General features: G+C 47.5%; 1 protein-coding gene across 1 annotated transcript in view; it reads left to right on the plus strand.

The window, feature by feature from the left end:
* Positions 1-578: 578 nt before the first annotated feature.
* klf7a (Kruppel like factor 7a) overlaps positions 579-22,503 on the plus strand; it is a gene marked incomplete at both ends in the record, with an annotated part of 66,251 nt that continues 44,326 nt past the window's right edge. Inside the window, 1 exon segment of the mRNA XM_083632814.1 lies at positions 579-680. Within this exon segment, the coding sequence (XP_083488940.1) occupies positions 579-680 (102 nt within the window).

The following is a 22,503-nucleotide window of genomic DNA, read 5'->3' on the forward strand; positions in this document are numbered from 1 at the left end:
AGCTCCTGTTAGAGAGCACTGCACGATGTTTACACCACGGTTTCTCCTCTCAGACTAGCCTTTCAGACCTTCTTCCAAATCTAATATACCCATCCATAAATAGCTCACCTATCGAGCCCATATTTGGCATGAGTGACACGGCAGGAGAGCCTATCCCGGCCCGGAGATCTGCTTAGCCCCGCCTTTCCACACTCCACCACCGCTCTAATCACGGGCCCGCCTCCCATTTCCCGTATACGGGCACGCAGGGGAGTTGATTGACAAACTAAGCCACGCCCACTCACTTACCGGGCCCCTCCCCTCCTTTGGCTCCCTATCAGTGTCTATTTTGGCAATACGGATAGGCTACGCATGGAGCCTCCATCACCTCCAGTCTCTTTTACGCACAAAGTCCGATAATGCGCGCAGGTACCGGGACTCCAGCAGCTAGATTTCGCATCAACACACTCAATCAATTCAGCAATTAATTTCATCTTATGGACTAATGCGAAAGAAGTGGATGTAAGTCTGACAGCCAAGAAGAAGGAGGTCTATTTCTTGTGGATCATTCTCGTTTTTCCATAACCCGGAGCGTCACCATGGATGTCTTGGCGAACCACGGTATCTTTCAGGAACTTCAGCTCGTCCACGACACCGGCTACTTCTCTGCCATGCCGTCGCTGGAGGAAAACTGGCAGCAGGTAGCGTCTAATAACTTTCCATTCTAGCCGATGGACCCCTCGTTCAGAGCGAGCGAGAACCATGCACAGTCCGACCGCTCATGCTTTCGTGCGCTCGGGATGCAGGCGTCAACTTTCCCCAGAGCGTGCATGGCTCTCTAGTTCGGGGAGAAATACGGATATGAAATGCTTTATATATCACTCGCATGTGTTTAAATGGGAGAGCGATGGCAGCGTGGATAAGATATGAACGCACGCCGGCTATTTTAACCCTGCGCGTAATAAAGCTGTCAGATGCGTTTTGGCGAGATGAAGAAGCTGAAGACCATAATAGAGATGACGGAATCGGCGGTGAATAAAACATCCGCCTCCCCAGATCACTCCAAAGTCCCCGGTCTTATTCATAATAGATACCCTAACATGTCTGTCTTTGTAACATGTCTTTGAATGCAGGGGGGGGGGGGGGGGGGGTGCTGTGCGGAGAGAATAGCTGTCATGAGTGGGATATCATGCGGTTTCGCTTCCATATTTATTCCATATCCCCCCAACCACTATTACTTCTTCAAATTCATTGGATGAATATGGAGAAATGACCGAAACACAAGGGAGTCCACGCAGGCAGCCAGGACGCCACATGGTGATGAATGATGATGGATGCGTGGGGAGACGCGCACTGGCACTTTGCATGGCCATTACTGCTCTCAGTTATTTCCCTCTCTGACACACTATCACATCTCTCACTGTTGATATCAGTCCGATCTGATACAGTTTCCCAATATAAAGTAGCCTATGTTTGTATTTTAAGGCTTGCTTGTGACCCCGCGTAATTTCCATACATTTAACAATCTTAAAATAGGCTTGCACATTATACTGTAGTAGCAAATGTTTTTCAATTGCAGCATAACAGCAGGACCCTTTTTTGGTCCTATAAAGATGGGTTTTCTATCACACTGGGTTTGAACCTTTATGGTGCTGTGAAGAACCCTTTAAGATTGACATTTTCTGCGGTATTAAATTAGCTTTTTAAGAATCACATTGTGTGCGCATGTTCTTTCTTGTCTAATACCACTTTCTTTCATTCTATTAAACAAATATAAGATGTCATTATGGTTCTATGTGACCACTGAACCCTCATTTTGCAGTGTGTAAGCACAGAGAAAGGGCCCACCTGCTTTACTGCTGCTGCTGCTACTGTTGCTGGTGGTGATAATGCTTTCCTGCTGCACTTGACTGACCGGGCAAAAATCATTGCATGGAAATTTGATGCCGGTATTGTTCATGCAATGAGAGCTTCAGCTTTACCCCCCCCCCCCCCCCCCCCCCCCCCCACCCCCCCACTCTCCCTTCTCCCCTGTCCCATGTGTAAAGGAAGAGAGAGAGAGAGAGAGAGAGAGAGAGAGAGAGAGAGAGAGAGAGAGAGAGAGAAACACACACACACACACACACACACACACACAGACGGCGGTGTGTGACCAGGCATCCAGTCAGTCGTTGTGGCCAGCCAGCCTAATTGGCATCCCACTGTTAGCCACACACTGACGCATCCTTTCATAGCAAGTCTCCGACTTCCCCCCTCACTGTCAGTGAATTGTAAATTTGCAGGAGTCTACATGTACAATATGCACTGGATGTCTCTCCTGTATCATTCATATCCCACCCACACACTGCACATTACAATCAACGCCTAATGAAAATTGCATGGTGCTGTAGGGCTGTGTAGGTAAGGCTGACATGGCTCATATCTTATTAGACTGCAAATGTCAGTCTGCTCTGACTGGAATGTCTGTCTGCACTCTGCAGCTCATTCGACCACGCTGAACCGCTCCAAGGCAACAGTAAGCCAATGGCTCAGTTCCAAAAGACAGTATCCATTTTGGAAGAAAAAAACATCATTACAGGGCGTCCGGGTAGTGCAATGGTTGATTACCTGCAGCACGAGGGTTGCAGGCTCGAGCCCCCGTGTTACCGGGCGCCGATACAGGCACAATTGGTTGTGTCTGCGGGTGGGAAGCCCAGTCTGTCTGGCGGAAACAGCGTAATCCTCCCACGGGCTACGTCCTGCCAGAGAAACCCCTCGCTGTCAGGTGAAAAGAAGTGGCTGGCGACTGCACATGTATCGGAGGAAGCATGTGCTAGTCTACAACTCTCCCCAGATTGGCAGAGGGGGTGGAGCAGTGACCGGGACCGGGAAAATAAACTAGCATAATTTCTTTTTCATTTTGTAAGAGAAAGTCACACTTTTTCCACATAGTGGTTCTGTCATTTTAGAGGTAAACTCTTGAACTCTACCTGCAGCTTTAGTCCCAGGTAAACAGATGACATTTGAAGAAAGAAATGTCACAGCGAAAAGCCTGATGATATCTAGATCCTGGTTACCAGGGATGTAAGCCTATTTGCCCCTCTCTTGCCATTTCTGCTTACAAATGCAAATAACTGAACTTTTTCTAGGGATTGCCCTTTTTTGTTTAACCACTGTGTCACAAATATGCACGGTTCAGTCTGATCCCATTTAAAAGACCTCTTTCTATCAATGTGCCTGAACTTGGATCCTGGATCTTGAGCCTTGTTAGTCTTGTGTCCCATTAAAAGTTAATGGAATAAATAAGGACCATTACAAGTCAATGGAATAAATAAGGCAGACATAAGATGTATTTTTTGAAAGCCAGCCTTGTTCTGTTTAGTGTCAGGATGAGAAGATTGCCTTGTGTCCTTCTGAACACAGGGATTAATAGGACTCATACCACACATGAAATCCTCTCTCTCCAGCACAGACGTGTTTTTGGTGAAGCCTCGTTCTGTTCATTGTGGAGACATGGAAGATGCCATTGGCTCCTCCTGAATACAGGAATCGTGACTTGTGGCTGGCTTTAAAAGCTCTGCCTATAGCAGAGACCGATGGTTTGAGCAATCCCCTCTGTGTTCCAGGCACAATTCAGATTTGATGCTTTTACGGTGTCTGATGGGGAGATAGGAGGCCGTTGTGGTCGGCCCTAAATGGCTCCCTGAGATGCGATGGCAAGAATGATGACTGTGTCCCCTGTTGGTGTCTGAGGCATGATTCAGATGCTTCTGGGGGGAGGGGGAGTGGAATAGGAGGAAAGTGTTTTGGAGGTCTGCAGATGGTACATTTGTGGCTGCGATTTGTTCCATTATTGAACCGAAAACGGTGCCAAACTGAACTGCGTTGTCTTGTTCCAAATCCCACTACAGTTGGTCGTTTTCGGAGTTGGAACAAACAGCAGGATTGACTTGGAGCCCAGTTTAGCTGAAAGCAAAATGGACACGTTCTCTCGCATCGTTTGACTAGCAGAGATGTCTGATCTGGGCTGCAGCTTCCCCTGCTCGTCATTCTGATTTTCATCTGGGATTTCCTCTGAGTGGCACGATACCGTATTATTCACATTTCAAACATTTTGCGATATGCAGAGTATTTGCGATAACATAATTGCGATATATTGCAATTTATTATGTTTTTTTCAACTGCAAATTATGTTCTCAAAGGAAAACTCATAGGTACGATGTAAGGGTGGGGAGGCCCCACGATACGATATTATCACGATACTTAACTCATTGACGTGTTTTTACGTCAATCCGTGTTTTCACCGCCATGCGATAGATGGCACTCTTGGCCACCTTATGAAGTGCTACTATACTCCTAAACTCGGCAGAGTTATTGTCCCACGAGTTATGGTCCCAGCCACCAGAAAAAGCAACGATCTCCCTTCATGGAGGAAGCTCATAAAACACATCCAGCCTGGTGCCTCAAAGCGGTGCAACGAACGAATGGCTTTCCTCCGAGCTCCATGCGGTGTCAGACGGACTATTGACAGTCACTTAAAAGGATACACCACTTTTTTGGAAGTTTAGCTCATTTGCCACATCCCCCCCACATAACCAAGATACACCATGCCTTAATGGCACTGTCCGCTCAGTTTACAGTGAGCTACAGTCGTGAAGTTAGTATTGCCATAGAATGGAGGCTAATGGTACAGCTGTTAAAAATCTGCCAAAACACACATCTCATGGCGCCAAAATACATGTTGTGCTTCGGGTACTCACCACATGATGAAATATTAATCCAAAATGCACATAATTGGTCTTTTTGGAAGGAAAAGAGGTAGCCGGCACTACTTTCCCGACATGACCCCCCCCCCTTTTAACTTAAAAACAGTGAGGTTTTTCTTTCTGTATAAATCATTACAATTATGCTCCCGTGAGGTGGGGATGCTTTTTTTTGCTACTGACTGTTATCTTGCCTGCATTAAGGCACGCGCAAACAGGTGCGCAAGCGTAAATATGGGATATCGCCTGTACGAAGATAGGGCCCAAAGCCTAATAGTTTGTTCCACTCATGTTCCACTGCAAAATAATGACTGCATGCACTGTTGTAAAAGAAGCAGAACAGCTTCTCATCTTGTCTTCAGTATACTCTTTGCGATAAAACGGAAGTATAACGGCCATACTGTTTCATATCTAAGTGAAATTTTTTATTTTAGAAGCCAAAATATCGCTTATTGTCAACAAACCGGCCAACAGATATCAAAGCTGATTAACTTTATGGAAAGAGCGTGACTCAAACTGGTTAAAAGTTACTGGCGGCATTTTGAACCTAGTGAAAACTTAGTTTGCAAACATAGCGGCTAACGGCTAACAGCTAGCAAACGGTATAAGAGGGTATTTACTGTAAATGTATTTGTCTATGATACGTCACTCCTCAGAAATTATAATGTCTGACGTCATCACCCGTTTTTACCAAAAGCTTATTTTTATTACTTTGTCAACAAAACACACTGGCAAACACTGTGGCTAATCAGTAGACCAGGGCAAAACCCAGCAACACATGAAATATCTTAAAAATAACAAAATACACTGGATGGGGGCTTTAAAGGAACACTCCTCCGATATTCAACCAGCTTTGTATCATTACAAAATCAGATCTGAAAACTGTAAACAGTTTTGCAGGCATTCATTTAGTCTGGTAGTTATTTGAGTTAAGTTGTGGACCAGTGATGTCATTTGTGCATGAATGACATCACTGGTCCACAACTTAACTCAAATCAACTCTCAAACTAAATGAATGCCTGCAAAGCTACTGTACAGTTTTCGGATATACTACTGATTTTGTAATGATACAAAGCTGGTTGAAAATCGGCGGAGTGTTTCTTTAAGTCACAATACGATATTATCGCGATTTTAAAAGATCGATGCTTGGCGTCCGTGTATCGATACAATATTGCCACGTAAAATATTGCGATGCAGTATGCTGTATCGATTTTTGCCCCCACCCCTAGGATTCACCCTGGTAAAGCCTAATTTGGCTTTAGTGTGGAAAAGATACTGGCATATTGGTGCAGGTAGTTGCTTACAGTCTCAAAGATGTAACAGCTGGATTGAATTTCAGGCGGAATTGATAGGATTTTTTCACCTGCCTTCAGGCTCTATTGGATGATGTGCCCTCCTCCACAGCACTTGACCCTGATGGCCAGGAGGGAACAGGACACCACCGATCTGTCTGTCATTGACCTCGGGACACACTCCATACCCTCCAACACACACACACACACACACACACACACACACACACACACACACACACACACACACACACACACACACAACACACACACACGGTCAGTGCCTAGTGCCTACTGCCTACCCAGCGTAGTGATGCCTACCCAAGCAAAATGGCTGTATGTTGGCGCACGGTGCATTACGGGCTTCTATTTGTGGATATGTGGATGTCTATTATGTGCATGTCGCTTCAGCACGACCTCCATATGTGTGCTCAGATACACGCGAACACATGCGCGCCCGTCCGTCCCGTGCACGGCTCCGTCTGGGGGACGGGGGGATGGCGAGGCGGTGGGGAGAAGTTGCAGAGCACGCACATTCTCCCCGCCGCAGGGTTTCACATTTCACAGTCGGGTGGGCTGGAAACCCCCCCGGGAGTGACGACGCGCGTACACAGATAGACAGACGCGAGAAGAAGTGGGTAAAAGAGCTGTGGTGTCCCAAAGAAGAAGGGGGGGGGGGTGGAGTCTAAGGATGCAGACTGATGGGAGTGTTTGGTATTTGGCTGAGGTCGCTCCACACGGGGCTGTTAAAGCTACGGTCAGGACCAGCACGGTGACCCAGGTCCCTTGTGTCAGGGCCAGCACGGTGACCCGGGTCCCTTGTGTCAGGGCCAGCACGGTGACCCGGGTCTTGTGTCAGGGCCAGCACGGTGACCCAGGTCCCTTATGTCAGGGCCAGCACGGTGACCCGGGTCCCTTGTGTCAGGGCCAGCACGGTGACCCAGGTCCCTTGTGTCAGGGCCAGCACGGTGACCCGGGTCCCTTGTGTCAGGGCCAGCACGGTGACCCAGGTCCCTTGTGTCAGGGCCAGCACGGTGACCCGGGTCCCTTGTGTCAGGGCCAGCACGGTGACCCAGGTCCCTTGTGTCAGGGCCAGCACGGTGACCTGTGTCAGGGCCAGCACGGTGACCCAGGTCCCTTATGTCAGGACCAGCACGGTGACCCGGGTCCCTTGTGTCAGGGCCAGCACGGTGACCCAGGTCCCTTGTGTCAGGGCCAGCACGGTGACCTGTGTCAGGACCAGCACGGTGACCCAGGTCCCTTATGTCAGGACCAGCACGGTGACCCGGGTCCCTTGTGTCAGGGCCAGCACGGTGACCCAGGTCCCTTGTGTCAGGGCCAGCACGGTGACCTGTGTCAGGACCAGCACGGTGACCCGGGTCCCTTGTGTCAGGGCCAGCACGGTGACCCAGGTCCCTTGTGTCAGGGCCAGCACGGTGACCTGTGTCAGGGCCAGCACGGTGACCCGGGTCCCTTGTGTCAGGGCCAGCATGGTGACCCGGGTCCCTTGTGTCAGCGCCAGCACGGTGACCTGTGTCAGGGCCAGCACGGTGACCTGTGTCAGGGCCAGCACGGTGACCCGGGTACCTTATGTCAGGGCCAGCGCGGTGACCCGGGTCCCTTGTGTCAGCGCCAGCACGGTGACCTGTGTCAGGGCCAGCACGGTGACCTGTGTCAGGGCCAGCACGGTGACCCGGGTCCCTTGTGTCAGCGCCAGCACGGTGACCTGTGTCAGGACCAGCACGGTGACCCGGGTCCCTTGTGTCAGGGCCAGCACGGTGACCCAGGTCCCTTGTGTCAGGGCCAGCACGGTGACCTGTGTCAGGGCCAGCACGGTGACCCGGGTCCCTTGTGTCAGGGCCAGCACGGTGACCCAGGTCCCTTGTGTCAGGGCCAGCACGGTGACCTGTGTCAGGGCCAGCACGGTGACCCGGGTCCCTTGTGTCAGGGCCAGCACGGTGACCCGGGTCCCTTGTGTTAGGGCCAGCACGGTGACCCGGGTACCTTATGTCAGGGCCAGCACGGTGACCCGGGTCCCTTGTGTTAGGGCCAGCACGGTGACCCGGGTCCCTTGTGTTAGGGCCAGCACGGTGACCCGGGTACCTTATGTCAGGGCCAGCACGGTGACCCGGGTCCCTTGTGTTATGGCCAGCACAGTGACCCGGGTACCTTATGTCAGGGCCAGCGCGGTGACCCGGGTCCCTTGTGTCAGGGCCAGCACGGTGACCCGGGTCCCTCTGTGTCAGCCTCTTCCTGGATGGAGAGAAGGAGGAGGGCTAGAGAGAGAGATGGAGGGATGTATAAAAGAATATAGAGACTAAGAGATAGAAATAGCGCTGCCAACGATTATTTCCATTGTATTTTCTCGATTAATCAATGAGTTGTTTGGTCTATATAAAATGTAAAAGAAAATGGTGAAAAATCAGTCGATCAGTATTCCCAAAGCCCAAGATGATGTCCTCAATTCTCTTATTTTGTCCACAACCCAAAGATATTACGTTTGTTGTCATAGAGGAGTAAAGAAAGCAGAAAATATTCACATTTAAGAAGCTGGAATCAGAGAATTTAGACTTTTCTTTCTTATTTTTTCTCCCAAACTGATTAATCGATATTTAAGATAGTTGCAGATTCATTTAATAGTGACAACTAATCAATTAATCAATTAATCACTGCAGCTCTAGATAGAAAAATAGAGAAAGAACAGGGACAGACTGAGAAATTGTGTGTGCAGCTGCGTGTATGTATGCATAAGGGTAACTGTGTGTGTGTGTGTGTGTGTGTGTGTGTGTGTGTGTATATATAGATATATGTGCAGTGCATGATGTGTGAGCGCACATCCATATGCGTCCGTGCGTGTGTCTGCGTCCGTGCGCATGTGTCTCAGTGTGTTATGTAATCCTCTGTAGGCCACAGCTGCTTTCTCACACACGGCAGGCAGGCCGGGGAGCTCAGCCAACCGGCCCCCTCCTTCCTGTCTCTCTCTCTTTCTCTTCCTCTTTCTCCATCCCCCTTTCTCTCCCTCGCTCCCTCTCCCTCTCCCCCCCCCCCCTCTTTCCCCCTTTCTCTCCCTCACTCCCTCTCTCTCTCCCTTTCTCTCCCTCTCTCCCACCTGTCTCTCTCCCCCTCTCACTCTCTTTCTCTCCCTCTCCCTCTCTCCCACCTCTCTCTCTCCATTTCTCTCCCTCTCTCTCTCCCTTTCTCTCCCTTTCTCTCCCTCTCTCTCCCTCCCCTCTCTCGCTCTCTCCCTCCCCTCCTCTCTCCCTCTCCCTCTCCCTCTCCCCACTTCCTCATATAGAATCAGCACACTATGGATTTGTGATCTCTGCAGAGCTGTTGTATAAGTGCAGGACCTGTGCGTTTGCAGAGATTCAGTGATGATAATGAAGTGTAGAGGTGTGCTGTAAATCCTGTTATTGATGTTGTATGATGTTTTTACTGTCATAAACCACACTTCTCATATCTTCTGTTTTTGGCACAACCTTTTACTCAACTGCTATTTGATGTAAATTCTCTATGCAAATCAAAATCAAATCAAATTGGCAGCTGCCCGGCACAGTTCAGGCTAGTATCCTGCGCGCGGAGCAAGAGGTGGATCAGAGAGGACGGATGAATTGGGATGAGTCTTATTGGTGGCCTTTTCCTGCCCGTGGCTTTATTGAACTGTCAAATCAGCTGTCAGTGTTTGACACGGAAAGGCAGGAATCAAGGTTGGATGCCCCCCAAAGTGAAATCGAGTTAATTCCCTTTCAGTCTAATTGACATCTGGTCCTGTTTTCACAAAGCCTCTCGAAACACCATGGAAGGTAGTGATGCTGCATCACACACCTTCTCCTCTGTTTGAACCCAAACGTACAATACAGCTCAGGCATTTGCTTGATCATTTTTCATTTGATTGATTATTGGTTACTAGTACAGTCATCTCCACACACACACATGCACTTTTTCCTTTCGCTGCTATTCATTTCCTCGTGACGCTCAGATGCCGTATATGAAGTGGATTTGTTGTTTGCCTGCCTCTAACGAGATATCAGTCAGATATCTCGAGGACGGAGGCCACATCCATTTGACATGGCTCAACCCCATGATGCACCGAGGCATGGCTCAACCCCATGATGCACCGAGGCATGAAAGGAAGTCTTTGTGGGGAGGCACACAATGCGCCATCTCCGCCAGACGACCTTAAGTGTACTCAAATGCAAGCTTATTACTCAATACGGAAAGTCTAGGGGAAAAATGTGCAGGAGTTGAAAAGGAAACCGGCTTTGATAATAGAGTCATGAGTTTATCTAATTAGTATAAACAAACAAATGAGCTGTAACAGCAAAAACTCAATCAGGCTGCTACAGTAAGCAGTAGTGCTTGCTGCTTGCTGGAGAGCAGTTGTAGCAGTTAGGCCTACCTGTCAGCCCATAGCCTGCATCACTTACACTAACTTCATACTGGTTCATATAATGCCGAGACGATGCTCTTCATACATAACATGTGTGTCTGTCTGTGTGTGTGTGTGTGTGTGTGTGTGTGTGTGTGTGTGTGCGTGCGTGCGCGCGTGTGCGTGTGTGTGCGTGCATGCGTGTGTGTGTGTGTGTGTGTGTGTGTGTGTGTGTGCGTGCGTGCGCGCGCGCGTGTGCGTGCGTGCGTGCGTGTGTGTGTGTGTGTACACTACCAATCAAAAGTTTGGACACACCCGATTGAATGCACTATGTAAGGCTTATGCTTAAATGCTTGAAATTTGTTTATTAGACAAATCTAAATTGTGAAATTGATGTCTATGTTTGAATTTCTTCCCAAAGCCTTTGCCTTTACATCAAGTCAAAGGGCGGCTACTTTAAAGAATCTAAAATAGAAGATAGATTTCTTTAACACTTTTTGGTCACTGCATATTTCTGTTTGTGTTATTTACTATTACTAGCATAATACCTGCCCCTGTGTGACTGTCCATTTAGTCAGGCCTCCCCAGACCCCCAAGAGGGTTTTCCTAGCTGATAGTACAACTCAGCTCACCTGTGTGCTGCTCCACTTTGTAGCTCTCCATGGTGCTGAACCTGTCTTGAGTCATTTGGGCCACTAATTTGCCATTTTTGCCCATTTACTCGGCCCTAATTACTGAATAAAAAAATCTGGGTTCATTAGGTCACTCGCAGGGGTGCTCTTTACACTTCCTGAAAGATTCAGCCCGATCGCACAAAAAATGGCATAGCTGTGGCCGAACACAATTCTGCTCACTCTCTCTCTCTCACTCACTCACTCACTCACTCACTCACTCACTCACTCACAGATAGACATTTCACTTTATTCACCTTATGTTGCCACGCCCACTTTTTCTCTTCCGTGTCGGACGCAATTGTATTTGTTCTTCCGGTTCAGCGTTAGCCGGCCGGCCGGTTGGATTGTAAACTGTAAACTATGGATGAAGTTTGGCAACATTCAGCAGCTACACTGCGGCCAACTTCAGTTACATGTCCATAGCGTTAGCCTACTGCTGCGAGGAACCGATGGCTGTACCCGGTCGGCATTTAACATTAGTTACAAAAGCACGTCAACAGTGTTTTCTCACTGCCAGTACAGTAGGGGTTGACGGATAGCCTACTAGCTAGTCCGACCGGTCAAACAGCCTTGACCGGCTTGACTCAGTCTTCGTTGCTCGTTAAAAATGTCCAAATAGGCGTTATTCTGATAAACTGGTCACAAATCTGGAATGTTACATTCTCATCCAAAAAAATAGAATAGAAAAAAACAGTTTGTTCTTTTGCTTGAAAACAGCTTTTTGGCAAGTCTAAAAATGATAAAGGTGGGAGTAATCTACTTCTGCGTCTAAAACCAAACAACAATTACAAAATGACGTCCTGATATGGGCAAATGAGGTGAATAGGATTATAAAACATGAAAAGTAGTAAAAATAAATATGTGTGTCCAAGCTTTTGCCTGGTGTACAATATGCATGTATCTATGAATGCATGCATGCGTGTGTGTGTGTGTGTGTGTGTGTGTGTGTGTGTGTGTGTGTGTGCGTGTGTGTGTGTGTGTGTGTGTGTGAGTGTGTGTGTGTGTGTGTGTGTGTGTGTGTGTGTAAATGTGTGTGCGTTTCACCCTCCCGCGCTAGTGTATGAGACACTGTTTGTGTATGTCTATGTGTGTAATGAGATGTGTGCGCGACCCCCTGACCCACTAACATCCATCCCTCGCCATAAGAACTGCGCTCCCTCCGCCTCATCACTCAGGCGGCCCGGGAAGTGATTGCTGGTGATAGGTTGCCCGCTCCTGCTTTATGGGCGTTGATGAAAAGGTGCGAGGCGCTGATGAAAGAGGCACGGCGGAGGATGTATCCATTTGTCTGACGCCTCGGTGACTGGCCCCCGTCACACGCCTGCCCCGCCCGGAGAGAGGAGAGGTGATAGAGGAGGAGGAGGTGTAGGAGCAAGGACCCTAAGAAAGAAGGATAAGACATCACTCACCTCAGCGTTCGGATTTTGCTTTGGGGCCAGACTTGGGGGCCAGTTTTATTGAAGTGAATGGCAGGCAGGGTAAGTCCCACTATGAACCATCATATCTGTGTCATTTCACCTTTGATTGAAAAATGCTTCCACCACATTATGTGGTGTTGATGTGTTTTCTTTATGTAAATGTGCCCATTGGTTTTCCTTATTATTGGTCTCAAACAGATCATGGCTCTGTCCTGCAGCTGCATATAGCTGAACTCAAGCCCCTGTTGAATCCAAAATAGAGCTAGATTAGCTAACTACATCATGATACATGACCGAACGGGGCATCAGTCAACATCACGTAAATGCATTTCCTTTAATCTGGTGGAAGCATTTTTCAATCAAAGGTGAAACGACACAGATATGATGGTTTAGAGTTGGACTTTCCACACCCACCCCATTCACTTCAATAGAACTGGCCCCAATGATACGAGTGATATGTCTTATCCTTCTTTTTTAGGGTCCTTGTGTAGGAGAGAAGAGGCTGGGGAGGGGGGGGAGGAGAGGGTGGAAGGTGGATGTGTGGTGGGGAGCGTGGTGAACAAGCACATCTTTATGTATGGCGTCCGTCTCGCGAAGCGCTCCGCCACCCCGGGTTTGATTAACAGTGAGCAGAGGAGCCAGTCATTTTTTCCGCCTCACACCGGCACACATGGCTTGGCAATGACTTTCACATCATTTGAGGCGAAATCGGGGAAGCGCCTTACAGTGATCCGACATGCTCCGCTGCCACCATCCGGCTTGGCAACCGCAGGGAGGAGAGAGAGAGGGAAAGAGAGAGCAGGGGGTCCTCAAGCATCCGTTTTATGTTTAGGAATCACTACCGGACTCACTCTCTCTCTATCCCTTTCTTTTTATCTCATGAATGTCTCTCTCTCTCTCTCTCTCTCTCTCGCTGTCTTTCTGACATACTCAGAGAAGAGTCACAGTTGAATATCACTCTGTTTGAGTTGCCCTGGTGTAACCCGTATTTAAAGTCAGTTTCTCTTCAAGAAGTTGTACCTAATTATAGTTATATGCAATCAGACTTAAAAGCATAATGCTGAGCAACACAAAGTCACTTACATTGATAAGAAGTGACAGCTAATTCATCGTTCCATTGCAACATCAGCACACAGCAAATCAGCCATTTGGGCCTGGAGGAGTACCTCTGATTGGCTGTCATTGCTCTGATGAACGTTCTGATGTTGTAGCATTGGGGCAAGAGGTGTCCCCCCCCCAGGCCAAAATGGCAGTAGCGCGGTTGTGAAAAAATTGTTGACTCTTGCCTTCAATACTCTTTGACAACACTGTAAAGGCTTCGAGTGATGCTTGGTTACCTTGGTTACTTCCTCTGTATCCTCCTACTTGGCCCACAATTGGTTGAATTCTCCAGCCTGCTCAGATATTTGGAGAGCCATTGCCTTGTGATAATAGCATTGAGACAATGTCCAGGCATTTTAAATCGCTCATTGGCTGTGAGATACCAAGCGTTACATCCCAAACTGCCTACCTGTTGCTAGGCAGCCTTGGCAAGCGGAAGGGGGGCGGCTTTGGCACTATTTGTTTGTGTAGCTGTCAGTCCGGGGAGGCTAATCCCACCTCAGGGGACTTCTAGCCATCCAGAAAGCAGAGCTGGCCATGTGGACCATCCCTCACCCGAGACCAAGGGGGAGAGGGAGAGATGGAACGCGGTTTAGAAGGGGGGGGGGACAAGGGCAATTTGCCCTGAGTAAACACCACTGCTTGTTGTTGTCATCCGAATCCACCATCAATCACGGTCCTAAGCTCTCGGCGGTGACAGCCACAAGGACGCGCCGCGCTCCGAAAACCCAGGCCGGATAGTTTATACACCCAGACAGTCATTGGCAAAGATCACAGCTGAATTGCCAATGCGAGACCTTGCTGACTTGTTAAGGGGAGAGCGTGTTTTCATAAAAATACATTTAAAAAGGTTGTTACACCCGCTTGACTCAGTAAACCCATAAGGACGGCACTTTACCATGTCAGAGGATGGGGGAGAGGCTTGAGAAAGAGCTAGGATACCTTGTCGTACTTTACGTAAGCACCAACTGCTTTGCATGCCCAGTCCTCGGCACTAGTCGTGCGGCTGCCCGACATGCAAAAGCATTGGTGTTTTTCCATTTGTTCTGGTCGATGCTCTCCGTCACGTGGAAGTTCCCGAGCTGGCCGGTCATCCAGTCACTGTGTCGGGACCTCTGTCTCCCCTCGCTTTCTCTCTTTCTCCATCCCTCTCTCTGCCATCGATCCCCCTGTTTCTCCCCCCCCTCCTCCCCATCACTCTGCCCACCTCCGTCCCCCCCTCCGGTCCCTTCCTCCTTATCTCTCACCGGTGTCACTCTTTGCTGCTGTTCCGTCTTCCTCTCCCTCCTTTATCGAGCTAGCCATCTCTGTTTCTCTGTTTCCCTCTCTCTATCTCTGCCTCTGCTCTGCTCGCTATCATTGACTCTGAATGCAACGTGTCGTGTCTGCTTTGGCAGCTCCATACTGCGATTAGCATGAGGACGCACAGACGGCTAGTCGGAGTGGGCAAACAGATGGAGGGATAGTGAGGGATAGTGAGGGATAGACGGATGTAGTGTCTTTCAAAGACGGGGTTAGGAACTGATGGCAATGTCACCAGAAGATTAAACTGGGTCCCAAATGACCCAGAAGCTATGGGGTATCTACAGTGCATCAAGGACCTGCAGTGCTAAGTCGTCTGAATAAGACATGACTTGTAGCCTCAAAACAATTTAGTTTGATTTGGGATTAGCCTATGCCAGAGCCTGCATGGGGGAAAGTATACTGAAATGACTATTGACATCATACACCCTTGACGGAAAAAGATGGGACCACGAGAGTAGATAGACGGACAGAGGGGTGAGATGATGTTACACTCTGCTTAGATAGATGAACAGAGGAGTGAGATGATTTGACACTCTGCTTAGATAGATGGACAGAGGAGTGAGATGATTTGACACTCTTCTTAGATAGATGGACAGAGGGGTGAGATGATTTGACACTCTGCTTAGATAGATGGACAGAGGGGTGAGATGATTTGACACTCTGCTTAGATAGACGGACAGAGGGGTGAGATGATTTGACACTCTGCTTAGATAGATGGACAGAGGGGTGAGATGATTTGACACTCTGCTTAGATAGACAGACAGAGGAGTGAGATGATTTGACACTCTGCTTAGATAGACAGACAGAGGAGTGAGATGATTTGACACTCTGCTTAGATAGACAGACAGAGGAGTGAGATGATTTGACACTCTGCTTAGATAGATGGACAGAGGGGTGAGATGATTTGACACTCTGCTTAGATAGACAGACAGAGGGGTGAGATGATTTGACACTCTGCTTAGATAGATGAACAGAGGGGTGAGATGATTTGACACTCTGCTTAGATAGATGAACAGAGGGGTGAGATGATTTGACACTCTTCTTAGATAGATGGACAGAGGGGTGAGATGATTTGACACTCTTCTTAGATAGACGGACAGAGGGGTGAGATGATGTTACACTCTGCTTAGATAGATGAACAGAGGAGTGAGATGATTTGACACTCTGCTTAGATAGACAGACAGAGGGGTGAGATGATTTGACACTCTGCTTAGATAGATGGACAGAGGGGTGAGATGATTTGACACTCTGCTTAGATAGACGGACAGAGGGGTGAGATGATTTGACACTCTGCTTAGATAGATGGACAGAGGGGTGAGATGATTTGACACTCTGCTTAGATAGACAGACAGAGGAGTGAGATGATTTGACACTCTGCTTAGATAGACAGACAGAGGAGTGAGATGATTTGACACTCTGCTTAGATAGACAGACAGAGGAGTGAGATGATTTGACACTCTGCTTAGATAGATGGACAGAGGGGTGAGATGATTTGACACTCTGCTTAGATAGACAGACAGAGGGGTGAGATGATTTGACACTCTGCTTAGATAGATGAACAGAGGGGTGAGATGATTTGACACTCTGCTTAGATAGATGAACAGAGGGGTGAGATGATTTGACACTCTGCTTAGATAGATGAACAGAGGGGTGAGATGATTTGACACTCTGCTTAGATAGACAGACAGAGGGGTGAGATGATTTGACACTCTGCTTAGATAGACGGACAGAGGGGTGAGATGATTTGACACTCTGCTTAGATAGATGGACAGAGGGGTGAGATGATTTGACACTCTGCTTAGATAGATGAACAGAGGGGTGAGATGATTTGACACTCTGCTTAGATAGACAGACAGAGGGGTGAGATGATTTGACACTCTGCTTAGATAGACGGACAGAGGGGTGAGATGATTTGACACTCTGCTTAGATAGATGGACAGAGGGGTGAGATGATTTGACACTCTGCTTAGATAGATGAACAGAGGGGTGAGATGATTTGACACTGCTTAGATAGACAGACAGAGGGGTGAGATGATTTGACACTCTGCTTAGATAGACAGACAGAGGGGTGAGATGATTTGACACTCTGCTTAGATAGATGGACAGAGGGGTGAGATGATTTGACACTCTGCTTAGATAGATGAACAGAGGGGTGAGATGATTTGACACTCTGCTTAGATAGACAGACAGAGGGGTGAGATGATTTGACACTCTGCTTAGATAGACGGACAGAGGGGTGAGATGATTTGACACTCTGCTTAGATAGACGGACAGAGGGGTGAGATGATTTGACACTCTGCTTAGATAGATTAACAGAGGGGTGAGATGATTTGACACTCTGCTTAGATAGATGAACAGAGGGGTGAGATGATTTGACACTCTGCTTAGATAGACAGACAGAGGAGTGAGATGATTTGACACTCTGCTTAGATAGATGGACAGAGGGGTGAGATGATTTGACACTCTGCTTAGACAGACAGACAGAGGGGTGAGATGATTTGACACTCTGCTTAGATAGACGGACAGAGGGGTGAGATGATGTTACACTCTGCTTAACTCTTCAAATGGCCTGGGAAGTGGCCTTCAGTGCTTTAATGAGACCGGTGGGAAGAGCCATTCATCAGTGTGACAGCACACCTCTCTGCTTTCCATTGTTCTGCTGTGGTATGTGAGGGGAGCAGTGTGTGTTTTAGCCTTAATGATGGGCTGGGAACCCCAAGATTAGATGGATCTCATGGCGCTAATTAAGAACTGGGCTGCCAAAAGACATCTGTGTTTATGTCTTCCTTGCTCTCTCTCTCTCTCTCTCTCTCTCTCTCTCCCTCTCTCTCTCTCTCTCTCTCTCTCTCTCTCTCTCTCTCTCTCTCTCTCTCTCCCTCTCTCTCTCTCTCTCTCTCTCCCTCTCTCTCTCTCTCTCTCTCTCTCTCCCTCTCTCTCTCTCTCTCTCTCTCTCTCTGCTGTGCAATTTGCCACTGCGTGTGAAAGTCGGGACCGTGTTCATGTTCTGATGTCACTTGGGAGTTTGGGTGGTTGACATAACCACAGGGCCAGGGAAAGCCACACAGAAGCAATGTGCCTGTTGGACTCAGTCCCAACGTCTGCACTGCTGCACGGGTCACCTGCATATGTGTGTGAATCAAGCCCCAAGTTCCGCTCCTGAAAATTGAGGCCAATGCAGAAGTATGGAAAATGTAGTTCCTCGAATACTTGAGGCTGGCTGTTAAAATACCCGACTTTACAACCTGGTTTCTATTGTTTTTTTTCTTTTTACACTCACCCGTTTAGAGTAAAATAGACAATAAAAAAGACTATGTTTTGGGGGTGATTGACAGGTTGCCTGTCCAGTGATCACGCAGCTCGCCGATCACGGACCAATAGCAGGCGGCACTGCAGCCCCTCTTGTCCAAATTGACGTTGCTTAATCTGGCTCCCAAAAACCAAGATGGCAGCGGGCAAAATGCTAAACCCGAGACTTGAAAACGGGAGTCCACAAACAATGGGTGATGTCGCACTCACTACGTCCATCTTTTTTACAGGCTATGGTGTGAATGTACAGTATGTGCATGCTTCCCATGTCCTTCAGGGAGTCCTTCAGGGAGTTTCGGAAGGTTACCAGCAAAATGAGCAATAGTAAGCCTATAGGATTTCTCCCAAATTAGACAATGTGTAATGTCTGATCATAGGTTTCACTCTCACTGCTTTTTGTGTCCATGTACAGTGCCGACAGCTCTAAAATCCAACACTAAATAACAAAACTCTTCTCATATGGGAACGAAATCTTAGCAAATGGGGGTTCGTAACATCAAAACATGTTTTTTCACTTTGGGCTAAAAGGATGACGGCTGCATAAATGTTTGATCTAATCACATCCCCTCCTTACATAAATCCAGGGGAGTGGATGTGCTAACTTATGCTAACGAGAGGGGAGGCTTCTCCTGTCCTCCCCGCCTCAAATCGCCCCCCGCTCGTCTCTGTGTGAGTGTGTGGCAGTTTACTGCTGTGTGTTATTCACTCTATTGCCCCACATATTATTATTTCATTGTAAAATGATGCCAATTAGTAAAGGCAGTCGCCGGGGGCTGTGGTCTGGCTCCTTCCCCGTTCCGGCGGGGGAAAGTTATTTGGGTCGGAAGCTATTTTCAGCCCGTGATGTTGCCAGGAATACTTTAGGGAGCAGCCACTGTTTTAGAAGAGAGCACATCAATAATTTTCACGGGTGTGTGTGTGTGTGTGTGTGTGTGTGTGTGTGTGTGTGTGTGTGTGTGTGTGTGTGTGTGTGTGTGTGTGTGTGTGTGTGTGTGTGTGCGTGTGTGTGTGTGTGTGCGTGCGTGTGCATGCGTGTGTGTCTAAAGTCTGTCTAAGGCACCTATTTTCTCTGCAAGGTTCAGTGGAGCAGGTGTGTGTGTGTGTGTGTGTGTGTGTGTGTGTGGGTGTGTGTGTGTGTGTGTGTGTGTGTGTGTGTGTGTGTGTGAGAGCGAGAGAGTGAGAGAGAAAATGTGTGTGTGTGCATGTGCAAGCGAGAAAGAGAGTGCGAGAGAGACACACAGAAAGAGAGAGGAGTTCTGTGACAGAGTTTGTGTGTGTGTGTGTGTGTGTGTGTGTGTGAGAGCGAGAGAGTGAGAGAGAAAATGTGTGTGTGTGCATGTGCAAGCGAGAAAGAGAGTGCGAGAGAGACACAGAAAGAGAGAGGAGTTCTGTGACAGAGTTTGTGTGTGTGTGTGGTGTGTGTGTGTGTGTGTGTGTGTGTGTGTCTGTGTGTGTGTGTGTGTGTGTGTGTGTGTGTGTGTGTGTGTGTGTGTCTGCATCTGTGTGTGTGTGTGTCTAATAGGGCTGCCCCCTATAGTCGACGAGAAGAGTCATGATTGGAGAAGTTTTCATTGTGTCCGTCGCAGGGGAAAACAAAATCAAACTCCGAAAGTGTTGTTCACACAACAACACAAAGTACTGTACATTGTACTGTGCTGTACACACTGCTTCAGCGTCACGTACTGTATTATTGGGCATGACGTGGGCGTGGGGCGTACGTGGGGGGGACGTGGATGTGGGGTGTGTGTTGGTAGCAGTGTGGATGTGGGGTGTGTGTTGGTAGCAGTGTGGATGTGGGGTGTGTGTTGGTAGCAGTGTGGATGTGGGGTGTGTGTTGGTAGCAGTGTGGATGTGGGGTGTGTGTTGGTAGCAGTGGAGTCCTTATTTTCTGTAACTTGAACGTATGTTTATTGTTTACGCTACTTATACAGGATTGTTTCAAGTATGCTTTTTTATCAAGTTTTTTCGGACTGCCCCCATTTTCTCCCAGTTGTACTTGGCCAATTCCGCCTGCCAAGCTTATTGCTCCACCCCCTCTGCCGATCTGGGGTGAGTTATAGACTAGCACATGCTTCCTCCGATACATGGGCAGTCACCAGCCGTGTCTTTTCACCTGACAGCGAGGAGTTTCACTGGCAGGATGTAGTGTGAGGGAGGATCATGCTATTCCCCTCCCCCCACACAGACCGAACAGATGAGACACTAGTGCAGCGACCAGGACACATACCCTTAATCCGGCTTCTAGGGATGTAACGATAACCGGTTTTAATGATAACCGTGATCAAATCCCTTACGATAACCGTACCGTTTCAAATCTTCATGATCATTAAATCCATGGTACCGGGATTACCATGGTACCATGATTACAGTGCTTTGAAAAACATGGTAAATACTGTCCATCATCAACCAAAGTTGGCAACAGTCTCCCAGATGCAAACATGCAGCCTTGGAAAAATGATTTCAGTGAGTGTATCAATCCTTTTTGGGTCTGAGTTTTCAATATAAAACTTGGTGAAATGATTTCTGTGAGTGTATTAGTACTTTTTGAACATTTTCAGCACATTTTAACAAACCGTGATAATACTGATAACCGTGATAATTTTGGTCACTATAATCGTGATATGAAATTTCGCGATATGCAATCGCTCCATCTCTACCCGCTTCCCACCCGCAGACACTGGTGCCCACTACCGCAAGCAGCCGTGACCTGGGTGTGTCAAATACGTATATATATATATATATATATTTGATTAAGCTGCGCCAGTACCGAAAATGTAGCCTATTACTGCATGACTGATCCTATGATGTCATTGTAATCACACTCAGGTGTGCTTTCACAAGACAGGTGTTGTCCATTCAATCAGCCCACCTGTCTTGCACTGTGTTTGTATGAGACTTGACAAAGGCTACGGCCGAAACTGTCGTCAAATAGCGTTAAATTACACTTTATTGCATCTGGAACCAGAGTGTGCCTTCCCTTGCACTATCAACATACTTGTTTAGTTACATTCCAATTCATCAACTTTGGAGCATTATTTACACCCCCTTCCCGACATGCTAGGTTGACATGCTTCGTCCCAATCGATTCCTTATTTCTTCTACTTTCATATGGTATAAAGATTACCACTCACACTTTAAAAAAGGGGGCTCGGAGTCAGCGATGGTTTTACGAGCCAAATTCAGTTTAAAAATGTGGGAATTTAAGGTTGCGGGTTTAATTAGGAAAAATTACAGCATGAAACATCAATACAACAAAAATAGCGATGCTCGGTGAACCATTTCCACGCCGAATTTAATAGAAGGCCCGGCTAACTTGAAATCAATTGACTTACTTGCATATCCATGCCGTCTGTAGTGGAACCGCTGCAGCCGAGACGTTGCAAATATTCCAGTTTTCTGACATTGCAAATATCCCAGTATCCCGCCGTAGCGCGGCCCCAACTCGAAACTCGTTTTGGCTCGTAATCCAATGCAACGACTGTCTGGCTTGTGAACACTTACTGTTTGATAAAAAGTAAATAAAAATAAGGGGGAAATATAATATGCTGCTATAGTCGTCAGTAAATGTCGTAAATCATTCCTGTCAGGTCATCACAGCAAAGTGGATTTCACTTCCTACTTGATTCAGCGTTGAGAGACACATTCATCAGTGGACGATACAATGTCAATCTTAGCAATCTATCCAATCAACAACCAATTAGGTTGAATAAATTAATTGTTTGGTATTGATTGGTGGGGGCGGGTTCAGCTCCAGCTAAATCTGATTGGTGGAAAAACACATCACTCTCACATTGTTCTCTGTGAATTGCAAGTGTTTTTCAACCAATCATATTTTTGCATTAGATAAATTACCAAATAAATAAACGCCCACAGGGGTAATGTTTTTTTACCTACCCCCTGCAGGCCGGGCCAGACTCCTGTCTGCATGGAGCTCTCCTTTCCATCAGTGCCCTACAGGTATCACTGTTGTTGAAGCATTTTAAGAATATAATGAATGAAAAAATGAGCATCTGCACATCAGAAAAAACACATTTGATTGATATTTTATAAAAAAATAAATAATAATAATAATAATTAAAAATATTATTATATAAAATCCCCCATCTAATAGAGGAGGACCATCCTCCCTTGCCTCACTGGAAAACCCCCCCCTATATATATATATATATAATTAGATTAGTCGACAAGTGGCTTGAACTCGCATGACCTCTAGTCCAGAGGTTCTCAAATGTTTTTCATCCAAGGACCCCTTACAAGATAGAAAATATACCGGGGACCCCCTCATTCTGATTTTGGGCTAAGCTTAATTGTTTCCAT

This window comes from Poromitra crassiceps (genome assembly GCF_964638095.1).
Source record: "Poromitra crassiceps genome assembly, chromosome: 3".
Classification (NCBI taxonomy): Eukaryota; Metazoa; Chordata; class Actinopteri; order Beryciformes; family Melamphaidae; genus Poromitra; species Poromitra crassiceps.